The sequence below is a fragment of the Sceloporus occidentalis genome, unplaced genomic scaffold, assembly GCF_023333645.1.
Source record: "Sceloporus occidentalis isolate IW3139 unplaced genomic scaffold, rSceOcc1.0.p SCAF_64, whole genome shotgun sequence".
NCBI classification, from domain to species: Eukaryota; Metazoa; Chordata; class Lepidosauria; order Squamata; family Phrynosomatidae; genus Sceloporus; species Sceloporus occidentalis.
In genome coordinates, this window is record NW_028317044.1 from 3035188 (window position 1) to 3047805 (window position 12618).

Sequence of the window (12618 nt, forward strand, 5' to 3'; positions counted from 1 at the left end):
GGATAAGTCGATTCAGATTTTTTGGATCAATTTTTTGACTAAAATTTCTAGACTTATACATGAGTATATACAGTAAATATTATAATCATCATCATCATCATCATCATCATGCCAGAGTCACCACTCAGCTGGTTTTAAAAATACACACAGAGCTATGCAGTTATGCGCCTGCTCACTTTCTGACTTTGGCGCCTACCTTATTTGGACTGTCCCCAGATTCCCCTGACAAATCATTGAGTAGCTTGGTCAAGATGCTGACATCCTGCAGGAGGTTACGGTGTGGGATGTCTAAAGTGCAGAAGTCCTGCAGGAAGGTCATCTGGAGAACACACAAAGCATTTTGTTACCATTACAAAAGGAGGAAAAATCACATTAACCACCACTATCCCACACCACTATGGAGGAACGAGAGTCAAGGGTCAACTTGTCCTCCCAACACCCTCAAGAAGTGGCCCTGAGGAGATGGCAGCTGATGGAGACCTGGAAAGGAGGCTTCAGACGTCCATATGAGTCTGCAGACACCCAGGTTGCACCCTCCCAGCCATATAGAGCCATATAGACCTTGCGGTCTCTTCCAACTCTATGATTCTATGATGGGAGCCAAGGACTCTGTTGACCAATGGGAGCATGCCGGCAATGTCACAACACCCCAACGTAGGACACTGAGCGAATTATATGAACTTAAACAGGAAAGAGTCAATGCTCAAGGGACTCTCATGAGCCTACTCACCAGTTGGCGAGCCACCATAGAGAAGACGGAGTTGCTCAGTTTTTCCACAATGCTTTCCCCACTGTGTCGGGAGAGGAGCGACTCTAAAATGGTCTTGACGCTCAAAAGGAACTGTTGCACATCTGGATGGAACAAAATACAACTAAGTGAATGAGGGCTATACGGGAGCTTTTAAGACGTTCAGATCCTATCAGGAAATTCCTCTAGCTTCGGTCATTTTGCTGAGTACTTACATTTTGTCAAGACGTCTGTGGCCAGGTTCTTGGATGCCAAATCCCTGCCCTTCAGTTGCAAGTAGCACCAAGAAAGAAGGCTGCCCTGGACAGACCAGAATAGGGAGGAGAGCACAGGACCGGTATCTTGCTGGGCAACCCCAGTCATCAACATTTCACACTGGAAAGAAAAAAGAAATTAAAGAGTTCGAAGCCATCAGAAAAGGGGGATAGATAGTTGGCTTCACGCAACTGGAGCATAGTTGTAGCAGCCCCACATCCAGTTTTCTGCAAAACCCAGACCACTCCCTTACTGTTGAGTCCCACTTTCCATCCCTCAACAATCCCTTATAACACACATATAACAAAACCCAGATATACTAGAAGCTAGAAGTGGCTTCCAATCCAAATCCTCAGCCAGTAAGGGCTGCCTGGGAGAAGCATAGTGGTAGAATTGGGCTTACCACCGTTGCCCACCCTGAACTGAAGCAATACAGCCTTCCAGCAGAATGGGGGTTCATGTCACACTGTTATTCTTTGAATTTTGGAATTTATAACCTTTAAACCTTTGAGGCCAAGGCTTTGCAGTCTATAATGGAACATTTGACCAGGAACACGAGTAGCAGAACAGAGTGCACCAATTCTACATGAAGAAATAATAAATATATATATATTAAAACTATCAAGAATTACAACCTCTCTCGACATCACCATCAGGAGTGTCTCCATCACCGCTAGCACTTGATCAACATCAATTTCTGTAGTAGTTCCTTTCTCTGGTAATAACAGAAGCCCCCCTGGATCTTGATCACTGACAAAAGAAAAGACACTTCACTGGTATTTCATTCAGACAGTTTTGCTCTCAAATTATCCAACACAACTACCCAAAGGCAAAGAAGCCAAACAACAGCTTTGAAGATGCCAGCCGCAGATGCCGGCAAAACGTCAGGAATAAACTCTTCCAGAACATGGCCGCAGTGCCCGAAAAACCCACAAAAATCTATCAAACAACTTCATTGGAATAGGCTTCGTGCTCTTCTTGCCCGAAACGCCAAATTCAATGAACCGCTGCACTGAGCCAGAAGAAAGAGACAGAGTTTATGAAAGGAAGAAAAACCTAAAACAACCATGCAATAACACAAGGAAATCGTTTACCTGAAATATGCACACAGGGATCTGAACGTGAGTTGGACAGATGGCTTGTGCTCCTGTTCTGTAATGTTCTTCTAAAAAACAGGGAAGACTCATTTTAAATAGAAAAAATATATATATTACATGCATTTTTGTAACAGGACACACTAGCAGAAGTACCCAATTCTTCAAGCACTAAAAATTACAACTGTGTACACAGTTTGGCCAAAGCTGGAATCCCAGAGGGTTTAGGCCTCATTCAGTCCAACCAGGATCAGACCACAACAGGTTGCAACTACACCACTCCGGATATGTTTGTTCTGTTTTTTATAGAAAGGTTCTATTTTAATAGAAAGGAGAAGTATTTTTCTCACTCCTGTGTTCTGGATCTGCATGCATATTTCTTAGTAGAGTTTTTTTTCTTTCTCAGGCCTGTTACAGACTGCCAAAATAAAGCTGCTTCGAGTCTCTTTGGAGGTATGCTGTTTAAATGATGCATGCATCCTAAGAATCCAGAAGCTGCACCAAAGCTTCCTCCAGTGCTTAGGAATGGAGTGTGGCTTTGGCGCAACCTCCGGACTCTTAGGACCCATGCATCATTTAAACAGCATACCTCCAAAGAGACCCGAAGCAGCTTTATTTTGGCAGTCTGGAACAGGCCTTAGTCACTTTAATAATTTGGTAATCCTGGACTAACACCACAGAGGAAAGGCCCAGACAGAGCCTTGTTTAGTGATAAAGAAGAACCCAAGGCAGAGACACTACCAAGCATTCAATCAAGTTCATTCATGCTTAGATCTGAAAACCAAGCCACTCTAAAGGTCTGGCTCTGTCTGAACTGTGCAACAAAATGTGACTCTTGGGGATGAAAGTGTCCTATTTGCTTGGTTTAGGGTTAATTATTACAAATAAGTATGATAGAAAGTTTATGGCACGATGCAGTCTAGGCATGCAGTGCCATAAAGTTGTTAGAATGCTGGACTTAACCTGAACAGAGCTGAATCTGAACTCTGAACAGCCACAAAGTTCACCAAATGACCTTACTCCAATCACAGCTAGCCAAGCTTATCTCACGGTATAACTTGGCATCTAAAAAAAAAAGGAGGAGGACTATGTATTAAGATTCTTAGAGTAAGGGCTGGATAAAAATGTAGTTAATAGGTATAAAAATATATATAGTTATATTATTACGGTAAGTGGGTAGAAAGAGGAGGGCCATGAGATGCATGTCTCTGAAGAACACAGGCTAAAAAGCAGATATATCAGTATGACTATTCTAAAATACACCTTTTCAAGTTACAGATTCTTGAGATGCTTGACTTCTGGAGAGAGAGAAAAAGTATAAACCAAGAGTCTTAATGATAATTTCCAGCTCTGCAACATACCAACATTGCAAAAAGCTGCTCCCGCCTGATGTGTCTGTGGGAGAAGAAGACAGCTGCTCCATTGAGTAAGGTGTCCTTCACTACCTGCTTCAAGGTCCTGAGTGGTGTGGACTCACTGTCACTGTTCACAACTGTTAAGTGAGAAAAGACAAAGCAAATTGCATGCTTAACAAAGAATAACCAGGACCCCATTTGCTGTTCTGTGTTTTTAAGCTCCTGCATGCAGCTCCAGGTTACGTGGGAAAGGAGGCTTTTGTTCAGGGGAAAGGGGATCACCTTCGCATAGATGTCTGTAAAGTTCCTCGGCCGCTTCGCCACCGTTGGGCGCTTTGCTCTGAGCAGTCTCCTGAGACTTGGTGGCTTTGCTCTCCGACGTGAGCACCGAGAAGCAGCTCTGGAGAAGCCGAAGCAACATGGTTTGGGCATCGATGCACTCTTCCCGTGGGCTGCGGGTAAGGAACACAAAACTGCTGGAGAGGTGGGTGCTAGCGGGTCAAGAGCATCCATTTTCAGAGACAGGTTTCAAAAGAAAGGTAACTGAGAACATAATTTTTTGTGGGTTTTTCGGGTTATGTGGCCATGTTCTAGAAGACTTTATTCCTGACATTTCACCAGCATCTGTGGCTGGCATCTTCAGAGAACGCTGGCATGGATGAGAGGAGGGTATATAAATACTCCTCCCAACCCAGACTCACACAGTATAAATATACCCCACTCTCTCCCATGGCAGCATTCTCTGAAGATGCCAGCCATAGATGCTGGTGAAACATCAGGAATAAACTCTTCTAGAACATGGCCACATAGCCCAAAAAACCCACAAAAAATTATGGATGCCAGCCATGAAAGCCTTCGACTTCACAAAGAGAGAACAGTTTGGAATCCTTAAAGCTCCTAATACCCAAAGGCCTCCAAATCTTCCCCAAAACAATGCCAAAGAAAAAATAAAATCGGCCAAAAACTGGTCAAAAAGGTGGCCAGAAGTGATGTGTCAATTGGGGCACACCATGAGGGCATAAAGGAACAATGGCACAGTTGCCCACCCTTATTAGCCCCAGCTTCCTTGCACATCCTTGCCAGCTCTTCTTTTACTACGAGTTTTATTGCCACCTTCAACTGGACGCAACAGCGTGGGAGAGAGGAATTAACTCCAGGTCCTGTTTATAGGTTTCAACAAATGCCTCGAAAACAGAGTAAGGTCTAACTCTAAGGCAGTGATGTCCAAACTCTGGCCCTCCAGGTGTTTTGGACTTCAGCTCCCAGAATCCCAAACCATTGCTGAAGGTGGCTGAGGCTTCTGGGAGCTGAAGTCCAAAACAACTGGAGGGCCAGAGTTTGGACATTGCTGCTAGGTGCCCACCAAAAGACCAAAGAAAGAAAACTAAATAGGAACAGTACGCGTTGTGCATTTATTAGCAATGAATAAATATTATTAATAAATATGCAAATCTTACAGCGCTTTATAAATTTAATTTTAATAATAATAAATAGACCTTAAATCAACACAAAGCAGAGCAAGTGAACACACAGTGGAGAGACATACAGACATTATGAATACAATGGCTTTAGGTCAGTGATGGTGAACCTTTTACAGACCGAGTGCCCAAACTGCAACCCAGACCTCACTTATTTATTGCAAAGTGCCATGTCCCCTGGGCTTTCTAGTAACAAACTCTGTGCTGGGACGATGGCACATGTGCCCACAGAGAGGGCTCTGAGTGCCACCTCTGGCACGCGTGCCATAGGTTCGCCATCACTGCTTTAGGTGAATCCCTGCAGAAAGATGTGCTTGTTCTAAAACTACAGGTGCAGAAATTCCTACAGAGAAAGGCACTTTGGGACAGACTTCTCTCATCAGTGACTAGTAAGGTTTCCTTCTCTTATCAGGTTGAAGTTGCAGGTCTGTACATAAATTCTTACCGCAAAGGAAATCTTTTTAGTTTAAAGAATCATATCAGAGGCAGAAGTCTCTCTTTCCCCACAAACTGCAGCCTATCATCCCTACACCTGGCAAGCATGGAAGACTTCTAATAAACACGTAAAAATAAAACTTTTATTTGTATCCCGCTTTTCTACTATAATAACAATCAAAGCGTCTGACACACTGCACACAAGAGCACAGACCATTGATTTAAATGGGGCTTGAGCATGCGCAGAATTTGTTTTGCATGGATGTGTGTGTCTGGAATGGATCCCTCACATAAAACAAGGTTCCACTGTACTGGATTTATATTAATATGTGCTAAATCAATATACTGGCTGATGCTAGAGGTTTAACATAACCAAAGGAAACTTACTTTTCATGAAGTTTACTATAGAAATTCCAAAACAGCTTTAAATCCAGGCCTGAAAAGTCCAGGTATGATCTGTATCGTAGACCACTTTCTTTCTTCTGAACCTAGAGATGGGGGGGGGGGGGGGGGAATGTTGCAAAACAATCCCAGTCAAAGAATGAGGAACAGTTAACCAAAAAAAAAATCTAGAGTTTAAACAGAAAAGACTCCAGAGCGGAAAGGAAACCTCACCATATCTTGTGCCAGCTGCTGGATGAAGGACAGGGTCTTCAGGAGAAGAGTCATCCCACAAACAGTGTCACCTTCTGCCTTGTCACACTCCATGCAGCTCTTGCTCCTATTGGGTTCGGATGACGCGGGACGGAGGTACCCGAAAACAGCCAAGCCTTGCACCCCGAGCCTCTCAGCTTTGTCTTGCCTCGTGCACAAGAACTTCACCATCAAGTACTAGACGGAAGCAAACGGACATCACGCACCCAAATTAAGATCCTTAAAATAAAGGGCAAAGCCTGGCAGCGATGCAGCGTCTCACTGAGGTTGGAAACAAGACTGTCCATAAAACAACGGCTTAGGTAGAAGTATGTCACTAAACAAAAGTATTAATCTTTTTGTTAAGAATGACAAATGCTAACACGTTACCTTTTCACAAGAAAGAAGTTGTTTTTTTCAATTGTAAGGTTCCAGGTTTTAATAGAGGTCCTTGTAAAAACTTAAAGAGGCAAGGGCTATTTTTGCAGTCAGAATGACTCTTAAGAAGAGAGCCTCTAACACAACGTTTGCAGGAATGCCTATGTCCACCATTTTGAAGCAATGCCTGCTTTTGTTTGGTTGTGTGTTTTTTCCCCTGAATTAGCTATCGAGTTCAAAAAAGGTGTTGCAGATACCTGGTTATACTGCAAGGTATGACTTTACTCACACAAATCTGTGTAAATAGGGTTGAAATTGTACCTTGGCAATTCTGCACTGCTGCATTTTCACTTCCACTTCGTCCCACTCCTCCTCCATTTCAAACCAGCCAACTGGATCTTCCTCTCCCAGCTCATCGTGTGAAGTGCCACTCCTGAAAATGTAACCCAAAAAAGAAAGGATCCACAAGGCTTGCGCTTGCCATCTGAAGTGAAACAACCCTAAAGCCTGTCGAGACCTTGCTCATTTTGACAGCATAACATGCCATGCAATAACTGGACTCCATTGGTATGAATCTGAACATGACAAGGGCTTTCTCGTTCTAGAACAAGTTTATCCAAATGCCTCTTTGTAAAGGAAAGTTTAAAAGAACCAAAGGAGGGGTTCCTGAATAAGCAGAGTACGTTTTCACAATGTGAAAGGGGACAGGCAAAGGGATGCTCAAACTCTGGAAAGGGTCAACTTAGCAAGATGCTCGAGGATAAACTTGAAATCAGTTCACATGGATGGAAGAGCTGAGGCTGAAGCTAAAACCAAAACACATGGACGCAAAGTTCATTTCTAAAACAGGAATTATGTCTTGTGGTGTGACTTACGTAATGTTACAAGAATTGTTAGCACACTGTCATTACAAGGTATCTTCAGTTAAGCCAGACACTACTTTAGAACAGAAGACTCGGTATACTGATCTTCTAGGGTTTTTTTCATTTTCTGGACCTTTCTGCGAACCAAAGTTACTGTGCTTTTATTTTCAATGTCAAATAAAAGCATCAACTCAGTGTTAAACCAGATGCTCAAAGCCCCAGGTTCAATTACTGGTATCTACGATGGAAGGGTTTGAGCAGAAAGCAATGGGCAAATTCTCCCTCAAGTCTCCCTCTGCTTTTGGAGAGCTGCTGACATCCTGCAAAGGCAACACTGAGCTAGGAAAACTAACAGGACTTGGACCTTGTTAAAGGCTGCTTTGGATGTTTGGTGTATGGAAAAGGTACCCCCCCCCATCCCTGCTTCCATTTACCTTGTTTTCACAAACTGCCGGAAATCCTCTAGCTTCCATTTGTCGTAACTCTCAAATCTTTTGAAATGCTCCTCCGCGTGAAACTTCTCCGAAGAACAGTTGTAAGCAAATACCAAACCACACCGGGCCCCAATGGCTCCTCTCCGTACCTAGGAGAAGAATGGAGCCGTAATAATAATAATAATAACAATAATGACAATGATAATAATACGCTTTATTTTTACCCCGCCTCTCTTTCAAAAGGCAATCAGGGCGGCTAGTAATCAGCCACAAACTAGGAGGAGGAAAACAAAGTGAATCCAGGGTCTGGAAAGAGGTGATTGGCAAACGCTGGACCAAGGGCCACTTGTGATCCTCCAGGTTGTTTCTGCATCCACCAACACCTTCAGACACCTTGAACATAGCAACAGCAACAGCAATTACATTTCTATGCCGTTTATAAGTGCTCTTAAGCACTCCCTAAGCGGTTTAAAATGTGTAAGCCAATTGCCCCCAACAAGCTGGGTACTCATTTTAGCAACCTCGAAAGGATGCCACCAGGTTGAGTCAATCTTGAGCCCCTGGCTGGGATTGAACTCAAGACAATATCCCACTGTCTATCCAAAAAAGTGTGAACTGCCACTCCTAGAAGCCTCTGGGAGTGAATATTTGCCTATTATACAGATTGCTAGATCCCTGCAATGTTCCATCCACTTCTTCCAGGATGCAAAAGTTTGGAACAGAGAAGGACAAGAGGTAGGCCATTGGTCACATGTGGTCCTCTGCCCATTTTTATAGCCCCTAGAGCAGTGGTTCTCAACCTTCCTAATGCCGCGACCCTTTAATACAACTCCTCATGTTGTGGTGACCCCCAACCATAACATTGCGGTGTCTCGGTTCCTAAGACCATTGAAAATATGGGTTTTCCAATGGTCTTAGGCAAGCTTGTGAAAGGGTCATTCGACTCCCAAAGGGGTTGTGACCCACAGGCTGAGAATTGCTGCCCTAGAGCTTGTACCAATTTCAGCATAAAAACACTGCATTTCTGCTTGGTTGAAAGAAGGCTCATACTCTTGCACCTCTCCGGGAACGGCACTTCTCACAAAACTTGCTTGTGAAAGAGCAAGATCTTTTAAAGTCAAGGTAGGCTTTCAAAAGCTTGAAGACCCCGTGTGCTTAACCATATTTTGGACTATGGGGGGACTGACCCCAAGACCTATCTAAAGTGTCAATCCCAACTTAGACTAAACCTATATCTGATTCTGCCCCCCTGAAATGCAGTTTCACCATTTGAACAAAACTGAAGGTGAGTTATACAAGTAAGCAGTATGTCTCATTTTTAATGTGGGGCTGGTCCTTGGAGTCCACAAGGGCCAGGTTAGATAGCCAACGTTCCCACCCAAATCAAATAAATACACAGTTATTTCTCTCTCGAAATGCAAACCACCTACACAAAGCAATTCACCATTACAAGAAGGTTTAATAGGTTCATCCCTACCTTTATTCTGATTTGTGTGACCTGCAAAGCCATGTCAGTTCCACTGGAGAGAATGACACTGGCTCGTCTCTTCCCAGTTTCTGTAAGAAAGCCTTTTGGGGGGGAAAAACACAAGACTCATTAATTCATCAAGAACGTTCAGAAAAACTGCAACATCAACAAGACACCAGCTTGAATCTGGTCGAATCAAGACAAGGGTCATCTCCATATTCTGCACAGCTCTCAAGAGAAAACCATCATAAATATCAAATTGGGAAAGGAAGTCCATTTACTGTATATACTCATGTGTAAGTCTAGAAATTGAGGTTAAAAAATTGACCCAAAAAACTAAGTCGATTTATCCATGGGTCAATGTAAGTACTGCATCTTAACTGTTATTTAAAATGGTGTTATTTAAAATTTCCGCTGGTGAAAAGCAAGACTATAATCTGTCCTGGAAGCATTGACCCTCTGTATTCTGTCATCCTTAAGACTAAGCACAAAGAGTTATGTCTGCTGGAATTTTGTAAGTTCTTTGACACTGTTTTACTTTGCTTCATCCTTTCGATCAGTGGTCCCCAAACGGTGTCTTTTGATAGATTTTGGACCTCAGTTCCCAAAAGCCACAGCCATGTTGGCCAATAGTCTGGGATTCTGGGAGCTGAAGTCCAAAACCCCTTAAAGAGCACCATTTGGGGACCACTGCTTTAGATCCTTTGCTGTATGCCCCTAAGTTTTATCCACGGGTCATAGCAAAATCCATAACTTTGGCCCCAAAACATGCCCTCGACTTATACATGAGGTTGACTTATAGTCGAGTATATACGATAATAAAGTATTAAATCAAACCAAGCCCTTACCATCCCCTGTCCAGGGTTCCACAAGGAGATTTTCAGGTCCAGATTTGTCCTCTTTTCCTTTGACATCGCATGCTTGTAGGGTCAGCCGCAAGGGTGCTCCTGGAGAAGAACACAAGACCGTTTTTACAACAACGAATATAGGCTCCCAACCAATGGCACCCTATATGCTCTTCAGCTGAGAGTCCGGTAGGGAAGTCACAGTTCCTTTAAGAAGCAAAAGTCATATTCACCAAGCAACATAGCTCAGCACACCATGAAAGAACTGCGGCGACCATTTTAGAAGCTGTGCTCAGCAGGGTAGGCAGAACTTAAATGGAAATTTACTAGTAGTGCACTAGTTTTAAACAAGGATTCCCCATCTCAGTAGTTCAAAGATATCCACTGCCAAGTGTCGAATGATTTCCAGCTCTACCTGTTCTCTCTTCACATACACACACTCCAAAAATACAGTACTGGGATGAAGAAACCTTGCGAGGAAACTACAGGTGGATTTTGTTCCTGGTCTTGTTAACATATACACACCCGTGCAACTTTTTTTTTTTTAACATCTAGCCTTGTGGTTCTAGTTTTTTAAGAATGACTAGATCCCTGATCCAACAACTTCTGATGTCTGCCAAAATCTGATATGAAGAAAATTGCAAGCACACATGTAAGACCCCCAGAAAATAAATAAGTAAAATAAAATAAAAACCCCAGAGCTGGGGATTTTTAGCCTGGAGAAGAGAAGATTAAGAGGTGATATGATAGCCCTGTTTAAGTATTTGAAGGGGTGTCATACTGAGGAGGGAGCAAACTTGTTTTCTGATACTCCAGAGACCGACATGGAACAATGGGTACTATAGGGAAAGAGATTCCACCTAAACATTAAGAGGAATGTCCTGAGAGTAAGGGCTGTTCAACAGTGGAAGACGCTCCCTTGGAGAGCAATGGAGTCTCCTTCTTTGGAGGTCTTTAAGCAGAGGCTGGATGGCCATCTGTCAATGGGGTTGCTCTAACTGTGAGTTCCTGCATGGCAGAATGGGGTTGGACTGGATGGCCCTTGGGGGTCTCTTCCAACTCTATGATTCTTTGATTCAGTACCGCTCAAACAGACTCCAGCAATACTTACCATATTTGTAGAGCAGGTTCTGCCTGACTGTGGCCATGGAAGCAATCAAAGAAGCAGCTTTATAAGGGGTTTCCAGGTGTCCAGCAATGGTGCAAAGGGAATTCAGCACTTTTGTGATGCTCCCTCTGGCCAAAGAGAATGCCAGCAATGTCAGCTCCACTTCTGGGGATGCGCAACAACTGGAGAAGGAAGAGAAAGTTCCACACTTAAAAGCTCAAATTATCATATTACAACAAACACAGGTTTCAACCGAAGACCAGAGAAAGGCATCCTCAGTTTTATTACAATGGCCTGTTCCAGACTGCCAAAATAAAGCTGCTTCGGGTCTCTTTGGAGGTATGCTGTTTAAATGATGCATGCGTCCTAAGAATCCGGAAGCTGCACCAAAGCTGCCCTCCAGGGCTTAGGAATGGAGTGTGGCTTTGGCGCAACCTCCGGACTCTTAGGACCCATGCATCATTTAAATAGCATACCTCCAAAGAGACCCAAAGCAGCTTTATTTTGGCAGTCTGGAACAGGCCAATGAGATATAGATAAAATGTGCCTATATTCACCCTTTTTCCAGTGCTCAGTATTTCACAGACTTTTGTCATATCACTTCTGATTTATCTTACATTCTGCCTTCCCCTCAATATTGTAAGCCCAGGGTGGCTTACAATACAGTTTAAAAACAAAATGGATCCCAAAACCAATCATAATAGCAAAAACATTGTAATAATTTAGTAAACTATCTTACTAAAAGCACCATTAACATGTAAAGGTTAAAACATAGCAATGATGATACAAAAATAGTACCAAAAAACAACATTAAAAGACCTTTCTGCAGAAGCTAGTTAGTGGTTAAAATAAAAAGGTCTTTGCCTGCCAACAGAGATGGGACCAACCGAGTCTCCTATGGGAAGGAGTTGCACAGCCTGGGAGCAACCACTAAGAAGGTCCTCACACCTATCCTTAAATGTGGATTTATGTGTTTTTAATTGAGTTTTATACTTTAACATGCTATACTCTACCTTGAGCCTAGAGGAAAAGTGGGAAAGAAATAACAAACTGCTACTATTGTTATTAAATATGCCTGTGATGGTGAGACCAAGAGAAAGTCTTTTGGGAGGCAGAGATTCCCAAGAGAACTTAAATGCTCTACAACGTTTTATGACATGTTCCTGTTTATGCTGTGGCTCCATTACGACCGTACCTGGTGATTCCCAGGAGAAAATTGTCCACTTCTTCCAACACGTTGGGAGACAAGAAACTTGAGAAGTCGGTGGAGCCGGGTGACAAAGAAAGTGGTGGCATGTGCTGCAAAGCCTTCCTAGAGGACAGGAATGAGAAAGAGAGAAGCCCATCAGAAATTATGTCAGGCAAGAGGAACTATTAGGAGTATAGGAAAAGTATAGGAAGGGCAAAGAGCCCAAGGTTCCTTCTTTCAGGTCAATGAATGTACATACCATAGTTTTTGTGGGTTTTTCAGGCTATGGATGCCGAAAACTATAGATGCCGGCTCTAGAAGCCTTCAACTTCACA

At 43.1% G+C, this 12618-nt stretch overlaps 1 protein-coding gene across 2 annotated transcripts in view; it reads right to left on the reverse strand.

Moving 5' to 3' along the window:
• The window catches only part of LOC149287120 (zinc finger ZZ-type and EF-hand domain-containing protein 1-like), a 76756-nt gene that overhangs the window by 46149 nt on the left and 17989 nt on the right, over positions 1-12618 (reverse strand). For both annotated transcript variants that reach the window (XM_089493431.1, XM_089493432.1), the window contains exons 7-21: positions 12290-12406; positions 11098-11276; positions 9990-10088; positions 9151-9242; positions 7674-7822; positions 6698-6809; positions 5981-6196; positions 5753-5853; positions 3735-3904; positions 3459-3589; positions 2098-2168; positions 1639-1753; positions 964-1123; positions 731-852; positions 197-319 (exon numbers count right to left, since the gene is read on the reverse strand). In XM_089493431.1, the coding sequence (XP_089349557.1) occupies positions 197-319; positions 731-852; positions 964-1123; positions 1639-1753; positions 2098-2168; positions 3459-3589; positions 3735-3904; positions 5753-5853; positions 5981-6196; positions 6698-6809; positions 7674-7822; positions 9151-9242; positions 9990-10088; positions 11098-11276; positions 12290-12406 (1957 nt within the window). The remainder of the gene's footprint in view (positions 1-196; positions 320-730; positions 853-963; positions 1124-1638; positions 1754-2097; positions 2169-3458; positions 3590-3734; positions 3905-5752; positions 5854-5980; positions 6197-6697; positions 6810-7673; positions 7823-9150; positions 9243-9989; positions 10089-11097; positions 11277-12289; positions 12407-12618) is intronic.